The sequence below is a fragment of the Sander lucioperca genome, chromosome 15, assembly GCF_008315115.2.
Source record: "Sander lucioperca isolate FBNREF2018 chromosome 15, SLUC_FBN_1.2, whole genome shotgun sequence".
Classification (NCBI taxonomy): domain Eukaryota; kingdom Metazoa; phylum Chordata; class Actinopteri; order Perciformes; family Percidae; genus Sander; species Sander lucioperca.
Window position 1 is genome coordinate 10,680,358 of NC_050187.1, and position 22,326 is coordinate 10,702,683.

Sequence of the window (22,326 nt, forward strand, 5' to 3'; positions counted from 1 at the left end):
CCCTTAACTACTTTCCAAAAACAAAAAAAAGCTTGAGAGTCAGCTAGCTAGCCACTGGTTTTAGTTATTTTATTTTATTTTTGGCTAACTATCTAGCCTTTCTGGCATGCATCTGGTGTCAAAAGACTACAACCCACTACTGACACTAGCTCCTACTTGATTTGTTAGCTAGTACGCAGTGCAACTAAGTGTTTTGCTGTTAAGTTGTGTGTACTGACACACTAACAGCCTCTACTTTTCCAAAAACAAAAAAAAGCTTGAGAGTCAGCTAGCTAGCAACTGGTTTTAGTTTTTTTTTAGCTAACTATCTAGCCAGTAGGCCATTCTGGAATACATCTGGTGTGAAAAGACTACAACCCACTACTGACGCTAGCTCCTACTTGATTTGTTAGCTAGTACGCAGTGCAACTAAGTGTTTTGCTGTTGTGTGTACTGACACACTAGCAGCCTCTCGCCCTTAACTACTTTCCAAAAACAAAAAAAAGCTTGAGAGTCAGCTAGCTAGCCACTGGTTTTAGTTTTTTTTAGCTAACTATCTAGCCAGTAGGCCATTCTGGAATGCATCTGGTGTCAAAGGACTACAACCCACTACGCTAGCTCCTACTTCATTTGTTAGCTAGTACGCAGTGCAACTAAAATGTCTGATAAAAGATAGTAGGAGGCAGTTAGCTGACTTGATACACTAAATAAGCTATGAGTTGTTGTTTTTTTGTTGAAAACCACATACCTAAATAGTACACATATAATTTACAGTTTAGAAACGTATCACATGTGATCTTTCTGTATTTCTGTTGAATTGTTTAGACTGGTTTGTTGACTTCCCAAACTTTCATGCTTGGGACCGAAACTGTCATGTTCCCATTTAGAAATCGTTTTTTGGTTTTTGTTCCCAAATAATACAAAATCACAGAAGTATTTTTTTTTGTTTGACATGTCATAGCAGAAAAAGCACAAGTGGTACCAACAACATAAATCATGATTCCATTCTAAAAATGAAGTGCAGCATTTCTATTCAACTACACATTTCACTATACATTTTGCCATTTCCAAACTAATTTGGGAACGTTGGGAATAGGCATGCATCCTTTTTGGGAAGACAGTCAATCAGCTGTTGAAACCTACTTTTGCCCAAAGACTTCCAATGAAGCCACCAGAATGAATGCTACATTAGCTGAAATCCCTCTATTAGATCCTCAATATCAACAAATAAGCTAATTTCACTGATTTATGCTCCTCAACTCTCAAAGATACAGATACAGAGTAACTAAACATACACGAGAACCTCCAGTTCTCTGCAGCTCAGCATTCTGAGGAATGCTTCATTTACAGTTGGCAAAAGAGTGCTTTGAAAGTTTTTTTTTTCTCTTCTGAGAAATGTAATTAGGCAGTTAAAATTAAGTGCTTGAATTTAACAGAAAGAGCATAACATCCAATCTAATTAGAGGGCTTTTTAATGAGCTGGAAATTAGCTACAGCATGGTGCACACAGGGTGCCATTGTGGCTTGAACTTGTGCAGGGACCCTGCTGACTGGGTCACCCTTTGTGTTAGATTGGTTCCCACTTGGAAAACATTACTCACTAAAATAGGGTTATGCTTTGCTTCATAACTCTCAAGACACCACTTGGGTACAGTATGTTCTAAAGTGAAGTTTTAAATGAATTGCCCTTTTACCTAAAAGTGTAAGTGTTTCTCTGCCATTAAGACAACAAACAGAAGAACGTACAACATAAAACAAGGGCAACAAAGCAACATTGGGGTGAGTGAGTATAGTCAATAAATGGGCATACATATTTGCTTGGTCAATCATAGCAGATGCATTTTTGTGTGTGCATAAACCAGCACAGAGACAATACATCAAAAGCTATTGCATGCTCCGCCCTCGAACAAACCCACAGTAAGTTTCATCAGGCAGACTCTGGAGGTCCCGTAGCGGCGTGTTGCCTTTCCGTTTGCACAGCACCGCCCCTCATCTGCTGAAGCCCGTCTACCTCTGACCTCCAGAACCTTCCAGCGACTGCATTAATTTTCCTAACAAAAATCAATCGGCCGAGGAATGGGACAAGGAGGAAGGCCCTCGTTATTACACCGGGCAGGACACACCCTCTCACTGGAAGTGTACGGCTGTTTTTATAGGTAATAGTTTAACAGGGGGTGGCGGCTAGAGGGACAAAGGGATTGCTCATTTCCCCTGACCCCACAGATGACTCATTCCAAATAAACTTACACGTGCAAAATTTAATAACATTAGAAAATGAGGCCTTAAGACAATTTTGGGGTTATTTGAATGAAATTGCTCTGTGTTAATCACAAGAGGGGAAGCATATGAGACTCATTTGTTTGAAAAGATGGCAAAATAATACATTCAGTCACGGGCAAGAGAGGGCATATGACTGTAAATCCCCAGCCATGGGACAGTTTCATTTTTGTTTGTCTATTTATATGCTGGCTAGCCCAACAGACTGGCAAACATTCCCCAAAATCAGATTAGGAAATTATGAGCCCTATAATTAACCGGCTGTTTCAGTCGAGAGCTTCGGCTTCCTATTTTCTAATGAGGAGCGAGTGAAGAATGATTTAATAATGCAACAAATGTGCTTCATGAGCTATTAATATGTAGTACATAACATAAACATGACAACAATATTGGCTACACATTTTAAAGTGAATAAACTGCCCACGGTGGGCAGAGTATAGAGTTATGACAGTTAAAGAGGAAAGGCAGGCGCAGCATGGAGAGCTTGTGATGCCATTACTGTGACAGCAAGCAGGGATCATCAGCCCAGGGAGGGAGGTGGAGTGACTGAGTGTGTGTGTGTGTGTGTGTGTGTGTGTGTGTGTGTGTGTGTTTCAAACGGTCTATGTGTTTAAAATGTGCTGCACAATACCTGCTAATTCTATTAAGTGCCTCGGTGGTGTGACTGTGTGGTTATGGGTTGATGTAAATGGACGGCTGGTTGACTAAACAATGCAATAGCATTAGAATAAGGTGATTGGATGACAGAGTGGAGTAGAAGGCCCAAGCCCAGCCACCTCGGGCCTTGCCAAGTCCATTACGTGTATTGGAGACATCTTGATATCAGTCATGGGGAGTTGCCAGCCAAGAGATAGAAGAGGTTGTTGTTTGTGTTTAGCCTTCATTGTCAAGATGGCTCCAACCTCGCGGCATCCAGGTGTAGGTAATGCAATCAAATGACGACCTCACAAACAATCCCACCCACTTTCAATCTGCTCCGGGACCTTTGGGCTGTTTTAGGGAAACGCTGGTAGGCCACTGGCTCAAGGACAGGCATAGACTAGAGTTCTGTTTTGACTTTGCCACCAAGCCATCACTGTCTGATTTCATGATGTGTACCTGTTTCCATAAATCATTTCTAAAGCTCCTGACAGCTCAGAGTGGAGAACAACAAGAAAGTAAGAGATGACGATGAGAGCTTGCAAGAACATACTACTGCCTTAATATATGGAGGCTGATAAGAGTTACCACCATGATTGATGTGAGTTGTCTAATATATTTATATAGATGTATACTCTGGCTACAGAACATTCTTAATGGTGTCCATTGAAAGGCAGGTGTTGGTTTGCAGTTCTGAACTAATGCGCAATATTAAACTGATAGTGAGGACATCGACAGTGAGGCTTAGCATAAGAGCATTGAGCCTGTGTTATTTGTAGGGCTAGGTATCGTTTCAAAAATGATGATATCAGTACCAATACTAGTACCCTTAAAGTGATACCGATAGAGTACTTCATTTGAAATAATCCTGCACTGTATCATATTGTTATCAGACGCCACAGGCGTGTAGCATGGCCATACTACATCAAACGCTTTGGTGGCATCTCGGCACGCTGGACTGCTAACTCCGTCAAATACACTGCACTCGACTTCACCACACCCCAGACTGTGTGGATTGTACCTGCTGCGGTAAAGGGACAATCACACATTGCATTAAATTGAAGAACGCTTGCTTTGATTGGCTGCAAGCAAAACCATACAAAAATAGTATTTTTTTATTTTTTCTAGATCTGGGTAAAAACATATTTTAAAACGATATTTGACTTGTGATACATCAATAAATCAAGGATGACAAGACTTTCATTACTTACAGTTGCTCCATTCACACAGGTGCAACTATTGTCCCACAAAATTAAGCTTTGTGTAATGTAGTGAGTGCTTTAAGTGAGTAAAATGTGGAGCAGTGATTTTCAGTAGAAATGTGTCATGTCAGACACAGCACATGAATCGGAAAATGTGTCTTCCCTATGTCTGCACGCTGCCCTGGCTTTATTCTTATCAGGCCCCTCACTCTAAGAGCCTGTCATTAAAAGCACTTGTGTGGAGTGTGATTGTTTGAGTGTGTTCACTGGAGACAGGTGTCAAGAGGTTGTTTTTACTGCTATAATTACTCCACGGCGCAAGCGCTTACACACAGGAGCCACAGGCTTTCTTCAAACTGCGGAGAAATTGCTTGGATTTAATGTAACGATTTCTCCCCTGATATTAACCAGCCGTGCGTGACACCGGGCTCCAGCGAGGAGATCAATTCCCCAGGAAAGTGTTGTCCTCTTCAGACAGGCCGGCGAGCCAGGATGAGAGGGAGAATCACGCAGCGGCACTTCCACCACTGGGGGGGATGTTTGGATTAGGGCCTGGTGGCTCGCTGTGCCTCAGCCCTGCTCCCTCTCCACCCTCACACCCTCAATGGCATTCCTCCTTCTGTACATGATACCGGGTATGGGGCAAGGTGCTCCCGGAGGAGAGAGGGGATATATATATATATATATATATATATATATATATATATATATATATATATATACACTTAGGTGGGAGAAAGGTCAGGCAGGCTGAATGTGGCAGGCAAACAGGCAGTGGGGGTCTGGGGGCCTAGGGATGAATCACAGGAGAATTGGTGCATGGCAGTGAATGAATAACCCGCCATGGCTCCCCAAACCCCATTATTTCCCTCCTTCTCCAGCGGGGCCTGAAATTCATGTCTGCGCATGCTGCCAGTTCATTAGGGGGAGGATGTCATTCCTCTTCTGGCTGCGGCAGGACAGGCCAGGCGGGCCCCAGGAGGACCCGGCCCTGTTTAATTCCACATCAACCGCTCCACTGAGGGCCTTAATCTCTGCTTGTGTGATCAATACTATATCAGTGTAAATTAAAATGACAATTTTAAAGTAATTAAGCCTGTTAATGCTCGATTCAAATGTCATTATTTGCACGAGGAGAAGCAGATGGTGGCTGGATGTGTATAATGTGTGTGTGGGGGAGTTTTTTTTTCCTTTGAAAAAGGGGGGGGGGGGAAATTACGAGCCATGTCCGCAGTGACAGGTAAAACGCTTTAACTGGCACAGCCCGATGTAGCCGCCGCAGCCACCAAAAGCAGGGCTTAACAAAAGCAGATTAACTCTCCACCCATGCCAGCCCAGAGACCTCTCCAATTTCAGAGGAGGATAACCCAATTGCTTAAATCTGATTTGTACAACCAAACCCAATTATGGCCATATTAGATGAGAAGTGGCAGGGAGAGAACGCTTGCAGAGGGAGGCAGGAAAAATAGAGGGGGGTGGGAGAGGTGGGAGAGGGTGCATGGGGGAAAAAAAAGAAAAGAAAAAAAAGAAACGTTACACAATAAAAATGCACTTAACTATTGAATGAAGCCAAGCAGTAATTGTGTGATTCAATTATTTTTGTCTCCCTCCTCACTCCGCTTTTGAAAGGCTATTTAGAGTCATTGTTAGAGTGAAATAAATGGGGCCCAACGTTAACCTTGTCCCCGTATCTGTGTCTGTGTGTGTGTGTGTGTGTGTGTGTGTGTGTGTGTGTGTGTGTGTGTGTGTTTGTGTGTCCTGGCTCATGTGAAGTGAGGTGAAGTGTAAGTGAAAAGGAAATGAAATGATCACATTGTTGGTTGTTATTATGACAGGCTCACAACCCCTAGCTGGCGACCCTCCACTCCTCTTAGACCAGATTCACCAATTACACCCAATCACACCGGTTGGGGGGCCAATGCAGGCCAGACAACCGCACTTCCTACTCCAGCTGTTGCTTTGCTGAGACGGGGCCTAACATCATTAAGAATCAGACCCGCAGTTTCCACTTTCTGTTTCTTCATTTTCCTCAACGCTCTCCGAGATACACACCAATTCCAAATGACAATTGAAAACGCACTACGATTATATAAACTGTCACTGGTGACGAGCGGTCCATTTCAGAAGGCTGGACTCAAGTCTAGTGAAGCAGCTAACGGAACTTCCCTCTGTGGAATAGGCCCGTATCTCACAATTAGCAGCTAATAAGGCACGTGGTGACAAAACAAGAGGAAGTGTAGTGATTAAAAGGAAGTCATTAGCACAGCGCTACAGATCAGTCATGGATGTGTCCGTCACTGCTCAGCTCAGACAGCTCTGTTGTCATCCATGTTGAACCACCTCAGTGACAGTAGTGACAGGAAATCGCCTCAAGCTGTAGTTATTTGGCAGCTCTATAGCAAATGTCCCACACTAGTGTGTTTGCCTGTTCAGAAGATTGAAAACAATAATAATAATTCTTATTATTACTAATATCTTTATCCTACATGATCATTAGGGGTTGGGGGGGAAAAAATCAATACAGCATAGTACTGCCATACACTGACACTTTTATTCTATAAATTGCACATTTTTGCAACATTTATACATATATAGATAAAACAGATGTTTGGGGACATAATTTGAAGTTGGAAAAAAAGGTAATAAATTGCAACATTGCAACATGTTTAAAATCGCAATAATATCGTATCATGAGATAAGTAATCGTGATAATATCGTACCGTGGGGCCTCGGCGGATTCCCACCCCTAATGATCAGCATTTACGATGTTGGTTTAGAAACATTAAAACTGAACAAGTTCATTTGCATTATGCGTTATGTGGTGAGCTGTAAAACCACTGAAATCTAACTGAACTTTATAACAGTGTGCCACGGTGTAGCACAAACCCTAAGCACCGTCCTCAGCCCTGAGCCCCCATGAATTATTAAATACATGCCAATAGTGGACAGATAGAAGGCATCCCTGCTGAAAAACAAGGGCAACCTGTGGGTATTTAATTAGCAGGGTGGCTGCTCCTATGCATGCCTGATCATGCAGGGTAAAGGACAACCAGGGGCTGGAGAAAAGCTTGCCATTGTATTGGTTTGCATCCAAGCTGTCCAATCCATCTTGCTGTCTGTTGACTGGTGTTTGCACAGCCAGCCCTTATTAATTATCAGCTCATTTGGAGTGTGTGTGTGTGTGTGTGTGTGTGTGTGTGTGTGTGTGTGTGTGTGTGTGTGTGTGTGTGTGGGGAGGAGGAGAGAGGAGAGAAGCGAGAGAGTGGGTGCTAGGTGGTAGGTCCTCTTTGATCAATGCAAGCAATCGCTCCAAGAGAACTCTACTGAGGGTGATTAAGGTCAATTTGGCCTGGCACACTGGATGTCTCTTCCAGGAGAGGATGAGCCCCTGGGATGGAGATGTGGGAGGAGGATGTGTTAGCTGTAGGTAGCTGATCCACATCGCTGTATCCTATTGGCATGCGTTAGTGACAGCATTAGTGATTAGTTTTGGGCCTAGCGGGTTAAACACACATGCATGAATGAGAAAGAGAGAGAGAGAAAAAAACACTAACAGTGTAATAGACACTTCAACTCAGTTAAACAGATAATTGCTGCCCGTTTAAATGTTGTCCACACACACACACACACACACACACACACACACACACACACACACACTCACACTCGCTTAAATATTTAAATCTCGCAGCTCTTTAAAGACTTAAAACTGCTAATAATGAAGACGTCTATTCATCTAGTAGGCATAACGAGGACCTGGGTCCTCCATCATTACTATGATGGGGCTGTAAAAGACAGTTTTTTAGATATCAATGAAAAAAAGAATTCATGCTCAACAAATCTGTATTTGTCAATGTTGACGTTTGATCATGTTCCTTGTGTTGTGCCTTCACGCTCATTTTGATAATAAGGGGAACTTTTAAAGAGACACCAGGGTTCAGACGTAATCTTTTGTCATATTTGGTAAAACTGTCAGCGAGACAGATAATCTGTGAAGAATACCGTTCCTCTGCCTCCTCCTAATGCCCCTAAGGGCATTTGCAAGATTTCACCGTACCCGGAAAAAAAACAAAAAAAAACAACCAGAGCCGAGGAGTCGCTCAAACATGAATCAAGATTCTGTTACTGTATTGTCTATTTCTCGTCTTGAATGTTTTCAGAAACATATTTTAATGTACTGTTTAGCTGTAAAATGAGCCATGTTGAAAACAGCCGATCCAAAACCAATGCTTTACTGACGTGATTACTATGTCAATGATGGGGGACAAAATCCATAGTCTTCAGTCTGTACAAAAATGCCATCTATATTTTTTAGTACAACATTTTCTCTTTGTCTTTCCAATGTTTCCCTACTGAGCCACAGTGTAGGGATTGTAATACAAAGGGGCAGTTTTGTGCTAAAATCCAGACTGCTGAAGCCTTTAACAATCCTCTCTGACGCTTCAACAATCACGTTACGAGCACTAGTCACAACATAGTTCATTACAACATTTTACTCCACCCAGCTGTATTTAGATTCGGATTTTACACTCAAAACATATGATCATTTTATAATGTATGATGCAATGTCGCAGATTTAAGCACCCGGCAGTATGTAAAGTAGTTCGAAATAACTCCACTTTGAACAGCATTAAACCTCAAATGCTTACATGTAAATGCATCATTAATAATAATCCAAATACCCAATATATTCTATATATATATATTCTGCATTATGAGTACTGTTTCTTTTACAGTACATTTTGTAGAAAATACTGAAATGGCTACTTTTACTTAAGTAAAAGGACTGAATACTAACACCACTGCCACTAATACATACACAATAATATGGCATAATAGGGCATCATTGCAGTGTATAAATCTACATATGTATGTATGTGTATGTGATGCATGTTGCTGTGCAGAGTTTTGGAGAGTAAAGTGACTGGGGTGGGGAGATAGGGGGTCTTTCTTTCTCCTTGGAGAGTGGGACTGTGAGAGCTGTGAGGGCTCTCAATAGACAGAGGATTATGGAAATCAAAGCTGAGAGATTAGCTAATGGGAATATAATGGCCACTGACTGCCTGGGTCGGCCGGGCCATGCAAATGAAACGGCTATAGCCAGTGGCGGAGGAAGAATCGATACGTATGGGGCAAAGTGCTGGCCGGAGATGGCCTTGTATCAGTAATGCTGCGAAGGCATACACATACAGAGAGAGTGAGGGCCTGAAGCCAGCAGACAGGAGTGAGCTTTCAGCAGCAGGACCCAGCTCAAGTGGGGAACGGGAGATATCGCCAGCTCCGGCCCCGCTTGCCTCTCACTGATGTCAACAGGCAGCATGTGATTCACCCCGACGCCTGGCTCTCATCCCCACTCACACAGCACTGAGACGCAGATGCTGGTCCAGCCCCGCTCTCCACGCTCCATCAAATATCTATTCATCCCGCCTTGGCCCCAAAACAGAACAAACGTCCTTGTAGACAATCAATAGTGCTGCTACCAGGACAGCCAAGTATTACGCCAGCATTCAGATACACTAAGTAGTTTATTTTCCTACAGACTCTGGACAATCTGACATCCACTGTTTAGGATGTGTGGGAATTAACCTTCTTGGGATGTATGAGGTAAAGTGGGTGTCGTAAAATGCAATTGACTGGGACACATGACTGGCCTTCATCATCAAACTAAATGGAACATCGCCTCTCTTATATATCAGAATACCAATTTTGAGCATGTCAGAAAAATTTCAATTTCAGGTGGGAGCGGCGGGACTCCGGCTCCCCGTGCCTGGCCTCTCCCCTCTCATTTTCATTCCTGCCTGCTCGGCGCGGCCATTCATCAGGACCCGGGCAGAGGACACCTCCCGCCTGCTCACAAATGCATGGAGCAGGCAATAAAATTAACCTTGTGGCAATTGTTTTCCCACCCGTTTGATGGCCCAGTGTCAGCTCATCCATTACAGCGGGAAGGAATGAAAAAGTCAAGCGCGGATGTGCAAAAAATTATGACCATGGGGGGGGGGGGGGGAAATGGAGCCGAGATTATGGAGTCAAAACCCGATCAATCAGTGTTAGGGAGTAGCTGAAAGAGATGGTCGCTTGTTGATCTGTGTCTGGGAACAATAAAGAGCATCAAGAGCCCGGTAGGTGGTTATTATGGAGACTACTGAGCAACAAGATGGTGTGATATTCTTGCAGTTCAGCTAGCCACCGTCCCCGACCCGGCCCTTTCACTGGGCGGGGAGGGGCAAGACGGAGAAGGGTGGAGGGTAATCGGGGGGGGGGTGGGGGTTGGAGGGGAAGAGGGGATAAAAATCCTTCAGAGGGTGTTTATTTGCTCTCAACACCTCCTAAGCGATCAATATTTTTAATTTGGGTCCGAGTTATTATTTTTCACATCACTGCGCCGGGGAGCAGAGTAAAGTGGCTCATATTTTAGCACTAAAAAGATCGATATGACAGGCTCACCTTCACTCTGCCCCCTCGGTGGCTGGGGGGGCCGCACATCATAATGGACGGTGGCGAGGTACACCAGGCCCGCCTCATGCTGGAATCACATCATTATCTGTGGCTGGAGACCCCCACCCCACCACACACACACACACAGCACCACAAAATCCCACCCTCTAACACAGGACAACAACACCTCCCACACCACCCCTCGCCTAGATCCCATCCACACACACACACACACACACACACACACACACACACACACACTTCATCAGAGCGCTGTTTATGAGCAGAGGCTTGGTGTGTGTTTGTGGACGTCTATGTGTATATGAAAGCAGCCTGTGCTCAGTGCAGCGAGGATCCAGGAGGGCAAAAGGCTCACTTCACCCAGATTTGACTCCTTGTAATAAATACATCAACTTCTCCACCTCTTTACACAATCTATTAATTATATCTACATTTTCAGTCAAAATATTTTGCACACAGGGAATGCCCACTCTCTCTACCTCATAACTCACGTCTGATGGCAGATTCATTGATTGTCGCTCAACCCCATGTCCTGAGTGTGTGTGTGTGTGTGTGTTTCAACGTGTGTGTGTGTGTGTGTGTGTGGGTGTGTGTGTGTGTGTGTGTGTGTGTGTGTGTGTGTGTGTGTGTGTGTGTGTGTGTGTGTGTGCTTATGTCTGCCCTGAGAGTATGAGTGATGGCCGCGGAGAGTTATGGCCCGGCCATATTACTGTGCTGACATCTACTCCATTCAAGTGGCCTCGGTCGGTGCCGTACTTCTCACCATATTGAAATAAGAGCTCTCACAGATTTAGTTTGCAATATTTTAACCTGCTTATAGGACTGCTGCGGCCGTTTTAAACACAGAGCTGAGAGGTGGAGGAGGGAGGGAGGGAGGAAGGGAGGAAGGAGGGCTGCTTCTGCTAGTTAACCTCTGTGTGTAAAACCAACAGACTGTACACAGAGACCCCTCCTCTTTGACCCCACTTTCTCTGGAAAGTACATAATCTCTGTATGCAACCTGATTTTGTTTCATCATAAAAAAAGATGGAACAGGGGGGTGTTATAGGATGCAGTTTAAAAAAAAAAAAAAAAAAAAAAAAAAAGAGGCGATAAATGCGAGTGACACGCATTTCTGGTCAATACCGTAAACACACTCAGGCTGAGGCCCTGTCAGCACAGAGGGACACTAAGTGTTCATAAATTCCTGGCCGAGCAGAGCGGTACTGATGATTGCATTACAGCACGCTGCCTGGAGGAGAATTAAGGACTCACCTCTGGAGCAGAGTGAGGCAGGGCTGCTGGCAGCTCCTGACAGGGCCGCTCTACTGACCAGAGATCAGACAGCAGCTTGGGCAGGAAAAGCAAAGATTAGGTATTTAGCTGCTGCTGCTGCTGCTGCTGCTGCTGCTGCTGCTGATCATTTTGTCGAAAGCCTGAAGTTTACAATGTGAGACGTGTACGTTTCATACCAACCGAACCTGACTAACCAGCTACTTAAAGTCCACCTCGATAAAGACTTTTTTGTCTGCAGCATTTGCTTAACCTGCATGGATCTGTTACTACTGTTAGTCTACACCAGGGGTCACCAACCTTTTTGAAACTGAGAGCTACTGAGTCATACGAAGGGCTACCAGTTTGATACACTCTTCTGAAATAACTAATTTGCTCAGTTTGCCTTTAGTTATATATAATTATTAATGATTAATGATACTCATCTATGTGAAGACACTGATCACGTTAATGATTTCTCACAATAGTTATCAACAATCACTTAACAAGGTGGGAAACAGATAATATCAATATTCAATTTTCATTTCATATACTTTGTGTCTTTTAAGGCTGCACAATATGAGGAAAATATCTAGTTGTGATTATTTTTGACTGATATTTCAATTGCGATATGATTCACGGTATTGTAGGGAAATGACCATTTTTGTATCATTATTCTCATTTTCATTGAAAAATATTGAAAAAAAAAAAATAAGAAAATGATTACAGTGGGATTTATGTGAGGATCTGATTTTTTTCTTTAGTCTGTAGGATAGGATAGGACCTCTCTGCAGCAGCACAATACTTCATTCAGAATGGTTTGACACATATTTTGCCTTTAACAAATATTGCGCCCCCCGCCCCCCTGCGATTGGGATATTGTCCAAATTGCGATTTCGATAAAATTGCTATAATTGCGCAGCCCTAGTGTCTTTTGATAAAGGTAAACATTCCCTCTAGTTCCGGCACATATACTGTATCTACATTTGGTCCTATTGCATTCAACATTTTATGTACCTAAAGTATGGAACAGCTTATCTGCTGATCTGAGACCTGCACCTACAACTTGAGATATTTCTATTCAGTTGAGGATTCTCATGAAGTATTTTTTATTTTTTACTTCATTCAGTATTGTTTTTATGTTTTTAGTTTAATTTCTGTGTCACGCCGAACATTTGGCTCATCCCACATGGGAACACTAACACTTACCAAGCATCAACAAAAATCTACTGGTAACAAGAATACAAATCACACAGAGGAAAACATTCATAATAGTTCCAATATTATATATATGCTTCTGTATTAGAGGTGTTGAAATTAATCAAATAATCGATGCATCGAATCGTGGACGTGGACGATGCTGCATCGATAATCGGCCAGGCCATAATCGATTATTTCTGTTTACAATTTAATGTATGCCTAACAACCTTTCTGTTTAAATATCCTATATGGCTTTAATAGAAAAAAATGTATTTGATGCATCGTGATGCATCGAGATATCGAATGGAAGACATGATAATCGTAATTGAATCGAATCGGGAGATCAGTGAAGATTCACACCTCTATTCTGTATACTTTCAAATAACTTTTTTATGGGAAAAATTCAGATAAATTGTACTCAAATAGCAGAAGAAAGAATGTAAGCACTACAAGCCTAAAGTTTATCCTGATAAAGAGCTTGTTGTTATCCTCAGCTCCCTGGCTTTCTCCAAAGGACTTGCTAATTTAAATGTTTCGTGTGTGAACAGCCAACTCAGTCTTTGTGCATCATCCATATTTATAAAACACATTTCTGTTTTTATCTTATAGGATTTAGTTTTGTGTTTCTGCTGCTTTTGGTTCTTCTGCTCTTCTCTATTTTCATTTTTCTCTAATTATGATATTTCATGTGATTGTTTACTTATTGTTTACTACTGACAAAGCCTAGGTGAGGTGATCTAAACTTTTTTTCAAGTTGGGATTGACGCTAGACTGGGGCTGCGCAACATATACTGTTTTTTATCGTTTGTTATCAACTGGCGCAATATACACATCGCAAAAGGCTGCACTCAGAAATTTTTTTGTGTTAGTTGAAAGGAAATGTCAGTAGAAAGCTGCATTTTAAAATGTAACTGCCATTCTTTTTTTTAGTGGTGCCTTTTCGATTCAACGTTCAATTTGTTTAATAATTCAACAGTTTAAATTCAATAAGCAAGTTGTTGTAGCAGAATACTGAAAGCAGCAGAACGGCAGAATGAAGTACACTTTAATATGTCTCTTTATTAACTGCAAGTAATATCGTTATCGTGATATTCAACAACGTTAGCACATATTTTCCTCACGTCGTGCAGCCCTACGCTAGACTGTGGCTTTTCATCAGAAGTCTTTCACCATTTGCAGTTTGTATACGCTCTAACATCAGACACTGTTCCCACGATGATGAAATCAAAGACTGCAGACCTCTTGCTTTGAGCGTTTTAGATCCATGACACAAAGTGCTCAGACGGACTGCTTGCATACTATAACACTATCTTTGGAAGTGAAGTAGGTACAAACACACAGAGACACACACGCGCGCGCGCACACACACGCACACACACGCACACACACGCACACACACACACACACACACACACACACACACACACACACACACACACACACACACACAGGGTAAAAGGAGACAGCGGTGTCCTGTCAAGCCACAGAGCCTGATTTATCCTCTGTCGCTGCTCTCATTCCTGTCCTGCAGACCACAGACATGAGGGATGCCTTTAATTTCCCATTAAAATGCCCTGGAACAACTGAGGGCTGAGAAGGCAGCGTGTGTGCCGCTGTGTGTCACTGTCTGTGTATGTGGATAGCTTGATTAGACCGTGTGACAGTGGTGGGTGTGTGTTTGTGCGTGCCGGGTTTGGCCGGCGTTTCCGTTAAGCCGTACAGACACCAGAGTACGAGTGCGTGCGTGTGTGTTAGGAAGCTGTAACATCATTCCACATGACATGGGCTGCAGCTCCAGGGCCAGGCCCACGATAAATATTAATGGCCAAGAACGAGTGGATTGGGAGTTGAGTTATCAGGGCGGGCCTTCCTAATTGACATTTTACCTGCTGTATACCTTAACAGGGCTGTAAAACACCAGGCCCGGGCTCAGCCGTAGGGGGGACGTGTCAGTCAAGCTCTTCCCCAGCACTGCCGCCTTCCTCTGGGAGGGGAGAGCCGCTCCAGCTCGCCCAGACTTCTCATTGTTCAGATTCAGCACCAAGGCGTTACATGTAGCATTTTAACATCAGGGCAATTATTACAGTGTCATTTAGAGAAATTAAGATGCAGTAAACAGACAAGGCTACAGCTTTCCTCTGGCCTCTATGCTGCATTTATCAGCAGGTTGGATTTGGGGGGGGACATCGATAAGATTTTTTACAAACAATTAACTGTTTTTTGCGCAACAAATAACATAAAAAGGTTCATTTCAGGTCCACTTTTTCTGACTAAATACCCATTTTCCTTTCAGCTGGATCTAGAATTTCAAACTTTCAAAACCTAAAAGGGGATTTTTTTTTTATCTATTTCTACACTATTTGAAAAAAACATTCAAAGAGACCAAAGTCCACTTCTTAAACAGATATTTATGTTGTGTTTTTTTGGATCATTTCTTCAGATGTAAGCACAGTTAACTAATGATTACGTACATCGCTAATTGTATGCTGAATATTTTCTCGATTCATCTTCTAGTCCATACAACGACAGAACATATTAAGAAATTCAAATTACTTGTGTTGTCCGATTAACGCTCCAAAACCCAAATTGATTCCATTTACTATCATAGACTAAGAAAACCAGCAGAAACTCATATCTGAGAAGGTGGAACCAGTGAATCTGATGGCACTTTTGCTTAGAAAACCTAGTTGCTGATTAAGTTTGTGTCGATCGTCTAATTGATTCATTTTTTTCAGCTCCAATCAAAGTTGCAAAAAAAAATTAAAATTAAAAAAATAAAAAAAAATAAAGGGGGTCTTTCTCTCAAACAGAATTTCACACATTCATTTATCAATCACATTCCTCTCTTTCACTGACACGGCGATGCAGTTCAAACACACTCTCACACTGGGCAGGCATGTAAACAATCTCTGGCCTTTACCATACACTCGCAACATTACTACACTCCAACTCAGCCAAAACATTCACTTGTCTACTTCCAAAGAAACTACACGCACATAACTGCATACACAAAACACAACACACACACACACACACACACACACACACACACACACACACACACACACACACACACACACTGGTACAAAGTGGAAGCTCTGGGCCCGGGGAAAGTGTTCCCACTTACATTATCTGAAAATTGACAGGCGGGGGGCAGACAACAAACAATTATCCCCGGAGCACGGGGAGGAATCGAAGATTGAGAAAACAAACATGGCTGTCGTCATCGAAGCTAAATGGCAAGCCCTGTGTGAGAAAGACTGAAGAGTCTATTCATATTTACTGTTGCCGGGATTTCAATATCAACATCATTGAAAGCGCATCAGATGTGGTTTTTTTCCCTTTCCACTGACTGAGTCACAAAGAGAACCACAAAGTGTCATCTCTGTTTGATGAAAATGAAAATACAACAAAAAGGTTAATCCATAGACAAACACCATTGAATAAATAGCTCATAATGCCGGCATATTAGCGGCACTTATAGGAGATGGCAGATAATTATATTTTCTAAAGGCCAATGTTTGTAATATTTTTTCGAAAAGAGCAAATGTGACTCGGTGGTTGCTGTGATTTATGAGCGTTTTGTGGAGGGGCAGTGTAGCGTGGTGATAGCGCCAAAAATCATGGAGGAGAACCAAAAAACACACACGACTCCGTGATCGCAGACACACTGGCAACAGTCCATATCTCAATATGTTGTTCTATAGTCCGGTTTTTTTTTTTCTCTCCACCTAATCTCCAGGGAATGCAGAGATGATCATATGATATACCTGTAGTCAATTAAGCATTAGACATCAAAGTGCACTTTTAAAACCATGTTTCCTTGTGAAGCACCGGATGGTTACAGAACACGGAGCTGAAGTCCTCTGCTGCTGCTGTTAGGTCTGAGTATCTGGCTCCACCAAGAGGCCATTATACCAAACATCTATTCAGCTGAGGAACAAGAAGGCTAAATGAATGATTGAATCAGTGGGTCATTGACCAAGATTTAAGCTTCTAATTCCATACATTGCAAAATGATATCCTAAGATGTTAGTTTGATTGATTGATTTTTCTTTTCTTTTGTGTATAACATGGATGAATTTGTTCAATGTATGACGCATGATTGATGTGTTATCTGCTGCCACTCGTCCTCTCCCCCATGCCCTTATAGGGAACACAATGGAACTAAGTCTTTGGGCTTTATTGTGTCATCCCTGACTATTTATGTATTTTAATGTATGACACAGAGTACTGTTGCATATTTTATATTTAAGTGGTCCAATAAAATCAATTAATCAATCTACACGTGCCGAATCCGGCCGTGCCGGATCCAGCCCTTCGCAAATTTTGATCCAGCCTGCATATCAATTTAGGTTTACAATGAATCGGAAACTGTTTTTCTAACTGCAATTACATGACACTCAATCAGATATCCCTATATTCTTGACCAAATACCTCGATATCGATATTGCGGCGATATTCTAGGGTTGACAATTGGTGCTTCAACAAAACATCTTCACACTTAGATTTTAGATAAATAATCATCAGTAATGTGGACATCAGCGTTGGGAATCAGCTCACTTTCTACATGAACTAGTTCAAAGTTCAGTTCACAAATTTTAAAATGAACTAGTTCAGTTCATAGTTCATACTTCAACATTTTGAACTAAGTTCACAGTTCCAAAAATGAACTAGTTCATAGTTGTTTTTTTTTACGGATTTTCTTTTTGAAAACCGGCGGGCAAAGTCTGCCCAGAAATGTAAGATTTTTCCCATCCTCACCGACCTTGTCATAAAACTCGTTTAAATGATGATACGACGCCTCCTTGCTGCTTTGTCGCCTACATGCTGCTTTTTGTTTTGATGACGCATGCAAAAATATGCAAATATGCAAAATATGAACGAGTTCATGAACTATCTATCGTTCAATGAACGCATTCAGGCACAACACTGGTGGACATAATGTCTAAGTGGGGAAAAGGGAAATAACAGAACAGCTAGAACAGTCTGGTAAGTTCAGAAAAGTACATCACTTTACTGTAATGTATCCTTTAAAACCAGACGATATCTAGTCTCATATCACGATATCGATATAATATCGATATATCGCCCAGCCCTACGACTTGGAGACGCAAACATTCACACAGAACCAGTGAGTTTGCATATTTAGGCTGTGAAACAGGTTGGTGTGAGTCGGCGGTGTGGTAGCTGCTTTTAAAAATGTAATCATTAGCCTCTTTCCGACCAAGTAGTTACAGGAACGTAGTTATAGGAACAGTCCACTTCTAAACAGTTCTACTAACTACTCTCCCCCAAAACCAGTTTTGCCATTTGCATTCACACTGGCCAAGTGGCCATAGGAACTGACCTTTTGTTATTATAACACAGCCATCTAACCACCACTATGCGGAAAAGACCCTGCCCTGAAGTAGAAGCTGAAAGAGTTACAGGAACTGTGGTCAGAGGAACTTAATAATCCCCAAATTGGTCCAGTCGGAACACAAGAAAAAAAGGGTTCTAGGAACGTTATGTTGTAGGAACTGCAAAAATCTCTCCGGTCGGAAAGCGGCTATTGTTTTGCTAACCCCTACTATGGCTAAGGAACTTTTTTGCTGACTTTTTTAGAGCTTTATGTCGACCAAACTGTAAATGAGAAGACTATATGAGACAAGCAATAATACAGTCAAAGATATTTGACTTTTCCGATTTTAAATAAATAAAAGCATGTCAATAAACTATACATGTCTGGCCCTTGATGTGATTTTCATTGTTCAGTGTGGCCCTTAGTGAAATTAAGTTTACCACCCCTGTGTTAGTATTAGGACGTGTCAGTTAAATAGGAAACTTATATATCAATATATGAAGATGATAGCATAATAAAATGCATCTTTCAGAGGACATGTTATCCCATTCTTGGACCGGATACGTTTGCAAAGAAAATGGACCAATTCCAATATTTGCGTTGAGTTTTATTACTTAGGCCAAGGTGTGTTTAGCCTGTGTATCTAGCTATTTAATAATTAACTGTAGTGTATTTAAACTGTAAAGAAACGAAAGTTCATGCTAAGGAATCCATGATTTGCTAATAAATCCTGATAACCAATAAAGAAGCAGTCTCAAACTATTTGGAAAGTTTTAGCCTAAGCTCTGACAGCAGAACTAATTCCAAGTATCTACTGTCATCTTGTGGCCATTTGCTGTCACTACACACTGAGGGAAAAGTGGCAGGCAATGGTACACTACAGTATATTGTTATAGATTATATTAAGATGGGATTTTAGTTGAGTTCACAAAAAAATTATTCTAAGCAATGCCCCTATGTGCACTGGGGATGCACAGAATCCAGATTTTTGGGGTTCGGCTGAATACCGAATCCAATGGTTAAGATTCTGCCGATTCCGAAACCGAATACCTAATCCTACCCCCATCCTCAGTCCATTAACACAGTAAACACATTATTGAAGTGAACAACGTCCACAGCAGTGTATTTTTTGTCCTTTTCTATCCTTCCTTTGCCGTACCTGAAGTTGCTGCATTTTGGCTGCTGTCTGTAGATTCCTTCATGCACGACTCGTATTCTTTTGGATGTTTCATACGCAAATGTGTTAACAGCGGCGATGTTGTGTATTGTTTAGGGTCCTTGCCACCACGAGACAAATCGGCATTGCAAATTTAACATGTAGCTGGACTTGAATGGCCTTCTTTTGACTGAAAGTACTGCCAAACACTTTTTCTGCTCACGAGTTCCATTTTCACTTTCTCACAGCCTACTGCATTGAACGCTCCACCTACGTAAACACCTTCCCGTAATCAACGGCGGCGTCATTACGCCAATATTCAGCCGAATCCGAAGCCGAATCCTGGATACGGTGCATCCCTAATGTGCACAATACAATGAGTAGATCCCATGAAGTATAAGATAAGATAAGATAATACTTTATTGTCTGTTACACGAGGGTTACAGAAAATGTTCTTTGACAAGGCTCCAGTCACAAAGAGACATTCACACAGACATAAAAACAAGACATGGGGTGTTGAGGTATCAGCTGACTGTGGTGTTCATTTTGTGCGGTTCAGTGTGACTATTGCAGAGGGGATGAAGGATTTCTTGTAGATGTTTTTGCGGGCCAGTGGTACCTATAGCTTTGTCTTTGCATCAACTAACAGCTGCAGGTCTGCAGCTTCTAAAAAAGTGGCATGCCTGTAGTCCGTCCGGGGGTCCATGTTTATGCTGTACTCATTGTAAGCAAGACCAAACAGCATGCTCAACGTTTTCGACGGACTTTGGCTGCATCTGACAAAAACGCTCGGCCTTTACACACCGAACATGTGGGCACATAGTAGATGACAGTTTTATCTTCTGTCTAGAGCAATGGAACACTGCAATTTCAACCACAAGCTAAAATTCCACCACAGTGTCCCAATTTAAGAGCTGTGATCGCAAAATGACTCATGTGATGACACATGATGACTGGCTGAGAAGTTACATGGTTCAGAATTCAGAGAAATGGGGGTCTGTCAAGACTTAATAGTGTAACAATAAAAGCATTACTAGGGCTGCAACTAACGATTATTTTCATAGTAGATTAATCTGTCGATTATTTTCTCGATTAATCGATTAGTTGTTTGATCTATAAAAATGTCAAAACATCAGTCAAAGGATCAGTGTTTCCCGAAGCCTAAGAGGACGTCCTCAAATGTCTTGTTTTGTCCAAAACTCAAAGATATTCAGTTTACTGTCACAGAGGAGAAAAGAAACTAGAAGATATTCACATTTAACAAGCTGGAATCAGAGAAATCTTATTTTTTTTAATAAAAAAATTACTCAAACGATTAATCGATTATCAAAATAGTTGGCGATTAATTTAATAGTTGACAACTAATCGATTAATCGATTCATCGTTGCACCTCTAAACATTACTTTTGCTTCTTATTTTAGAACAAGGTTAAATACATATTCATGCCGTCTGTTTTCCACCTTCTAGGACGATAATGTTTTTTGTTTTTTTCTCATGTCATTCTAAATTTGATTTAATGCGTATACAGATTGGGCTCAACAGTTCCGAATGAAGTCCTGGTTGTTGAAAAAGATTGACCCACGAAAGAAACCAATCTAGAACCGAATTGCAGACTTGAAAAATCTAATTGAATGAAATCACTGTTGAGCCATGTGATTCGTCCCCGATTCCACACATGTACGCTTGGATTCCGAGAGTTTGTGTGTACTTTCCCATAGAATGTGAGTGCACCATCGGAGCATCAAACAGCACTTACTGTGAAATGCTCCTGGGATTTGTAGTTCTCATCGAGGTAGACGCGGGCTCTGTTGTACTCCCTCATGGCATCACTGGACAGCAGCTCTCTGATGGACAGAACACACACACACACACACACACACACACACACACACACACACACACACACACACACACACACACACACACACACACACACACACACACACACACACACACACACACAGATCAGGAAATGTCAGTCAAATCCAAAAGCACCTTGGTTTTCTTCCAGTTAAACCACATTTAAAAAAAAAAATATCCTGGTCCAAGATGTATACAATAAGGCATATTCTTTTGAAAGAAAACATATTTTGCTCTGCTGACGTACAGCTGTGATGCGGCCAGTGGGGGGAGTAGTCCGCCAGTTTAAAAACAGACAAGCCCTGCATGTTCCACATCAAGGGAGTGTTTCCTTATCATATAAACTGCTCATCTTAAAGTGACTATATGTAACCTTTTAGTGTTTCTGAAGCTCTGTCATATTTCATATAATGGTCTTAAATGACCTGTAACAGCAAACAAGACTAACAGTGAAAAGAAGTAGTAGGCAATTGGCTAAAACAATTAGTTCTAAGGTCAAGCCCTACCTGCTACGCAAAGACTTTGAAAGAGTCATACATGCATTTATTACGTCTCGATTAGACTACTGTAACTCTTTATATGTTGGATAGGATCAGTCATCCCTTCGTCGGTTACAGTTAGTCCAGAACGCAGCAGCTCGCCTTTTAACCGGGACCAGAAAGCGTGACCACATTACACCAGTTTTGGCCACGCTCCAATGGCTTCCTGTCTGTTTCAGGATTGATTTTAAAATTGTATTGCTTGTTTTAAAGATTTTAAATGGGTTGTCGCCTTCTTATTTATCGGAGCTTTTACATGTCCACACACCTGTCAGAGCACTGAGGTCTTCCAATCAGATGCTCCTCGATGTGCCCAGATCCAGGATAAAAAATAAAAGGGGACCGAGCCTTTGCAGTGGCTGCTCCAAACCTCTGGAATAGTTTACCTATTCATATAAGAACAGCTCGGACCGCTGAAAC

The 22,326-nt window shown here is 41.9% G+C and overlaps 1 protein-coding gene across 2 annotated transcripts in view; it reads right to left on the bottom strand.

The window, feature by feature from the left end:
• Positions 1–22,326, bottom strand: part of LOC116039332 (inositol polyphosphate-5-phosphatase A) — a 188,407-nt gene that overhangs the window by 92,930 nt on the left and 73,151 nt on the right. For both annotated transcript variants that reach the window (XM_031284068.2, XM_035991941.1), the window contains exon 4: positions 21,264–21,351. In XM_031284068.2, the coding sequence (XP_031139928.1) occupies positions 21,264–21,351 (88 nt within the window). The remainder of the gene's footprint in view (positions 1–21,263; positions 21,352–22,326) is intronic.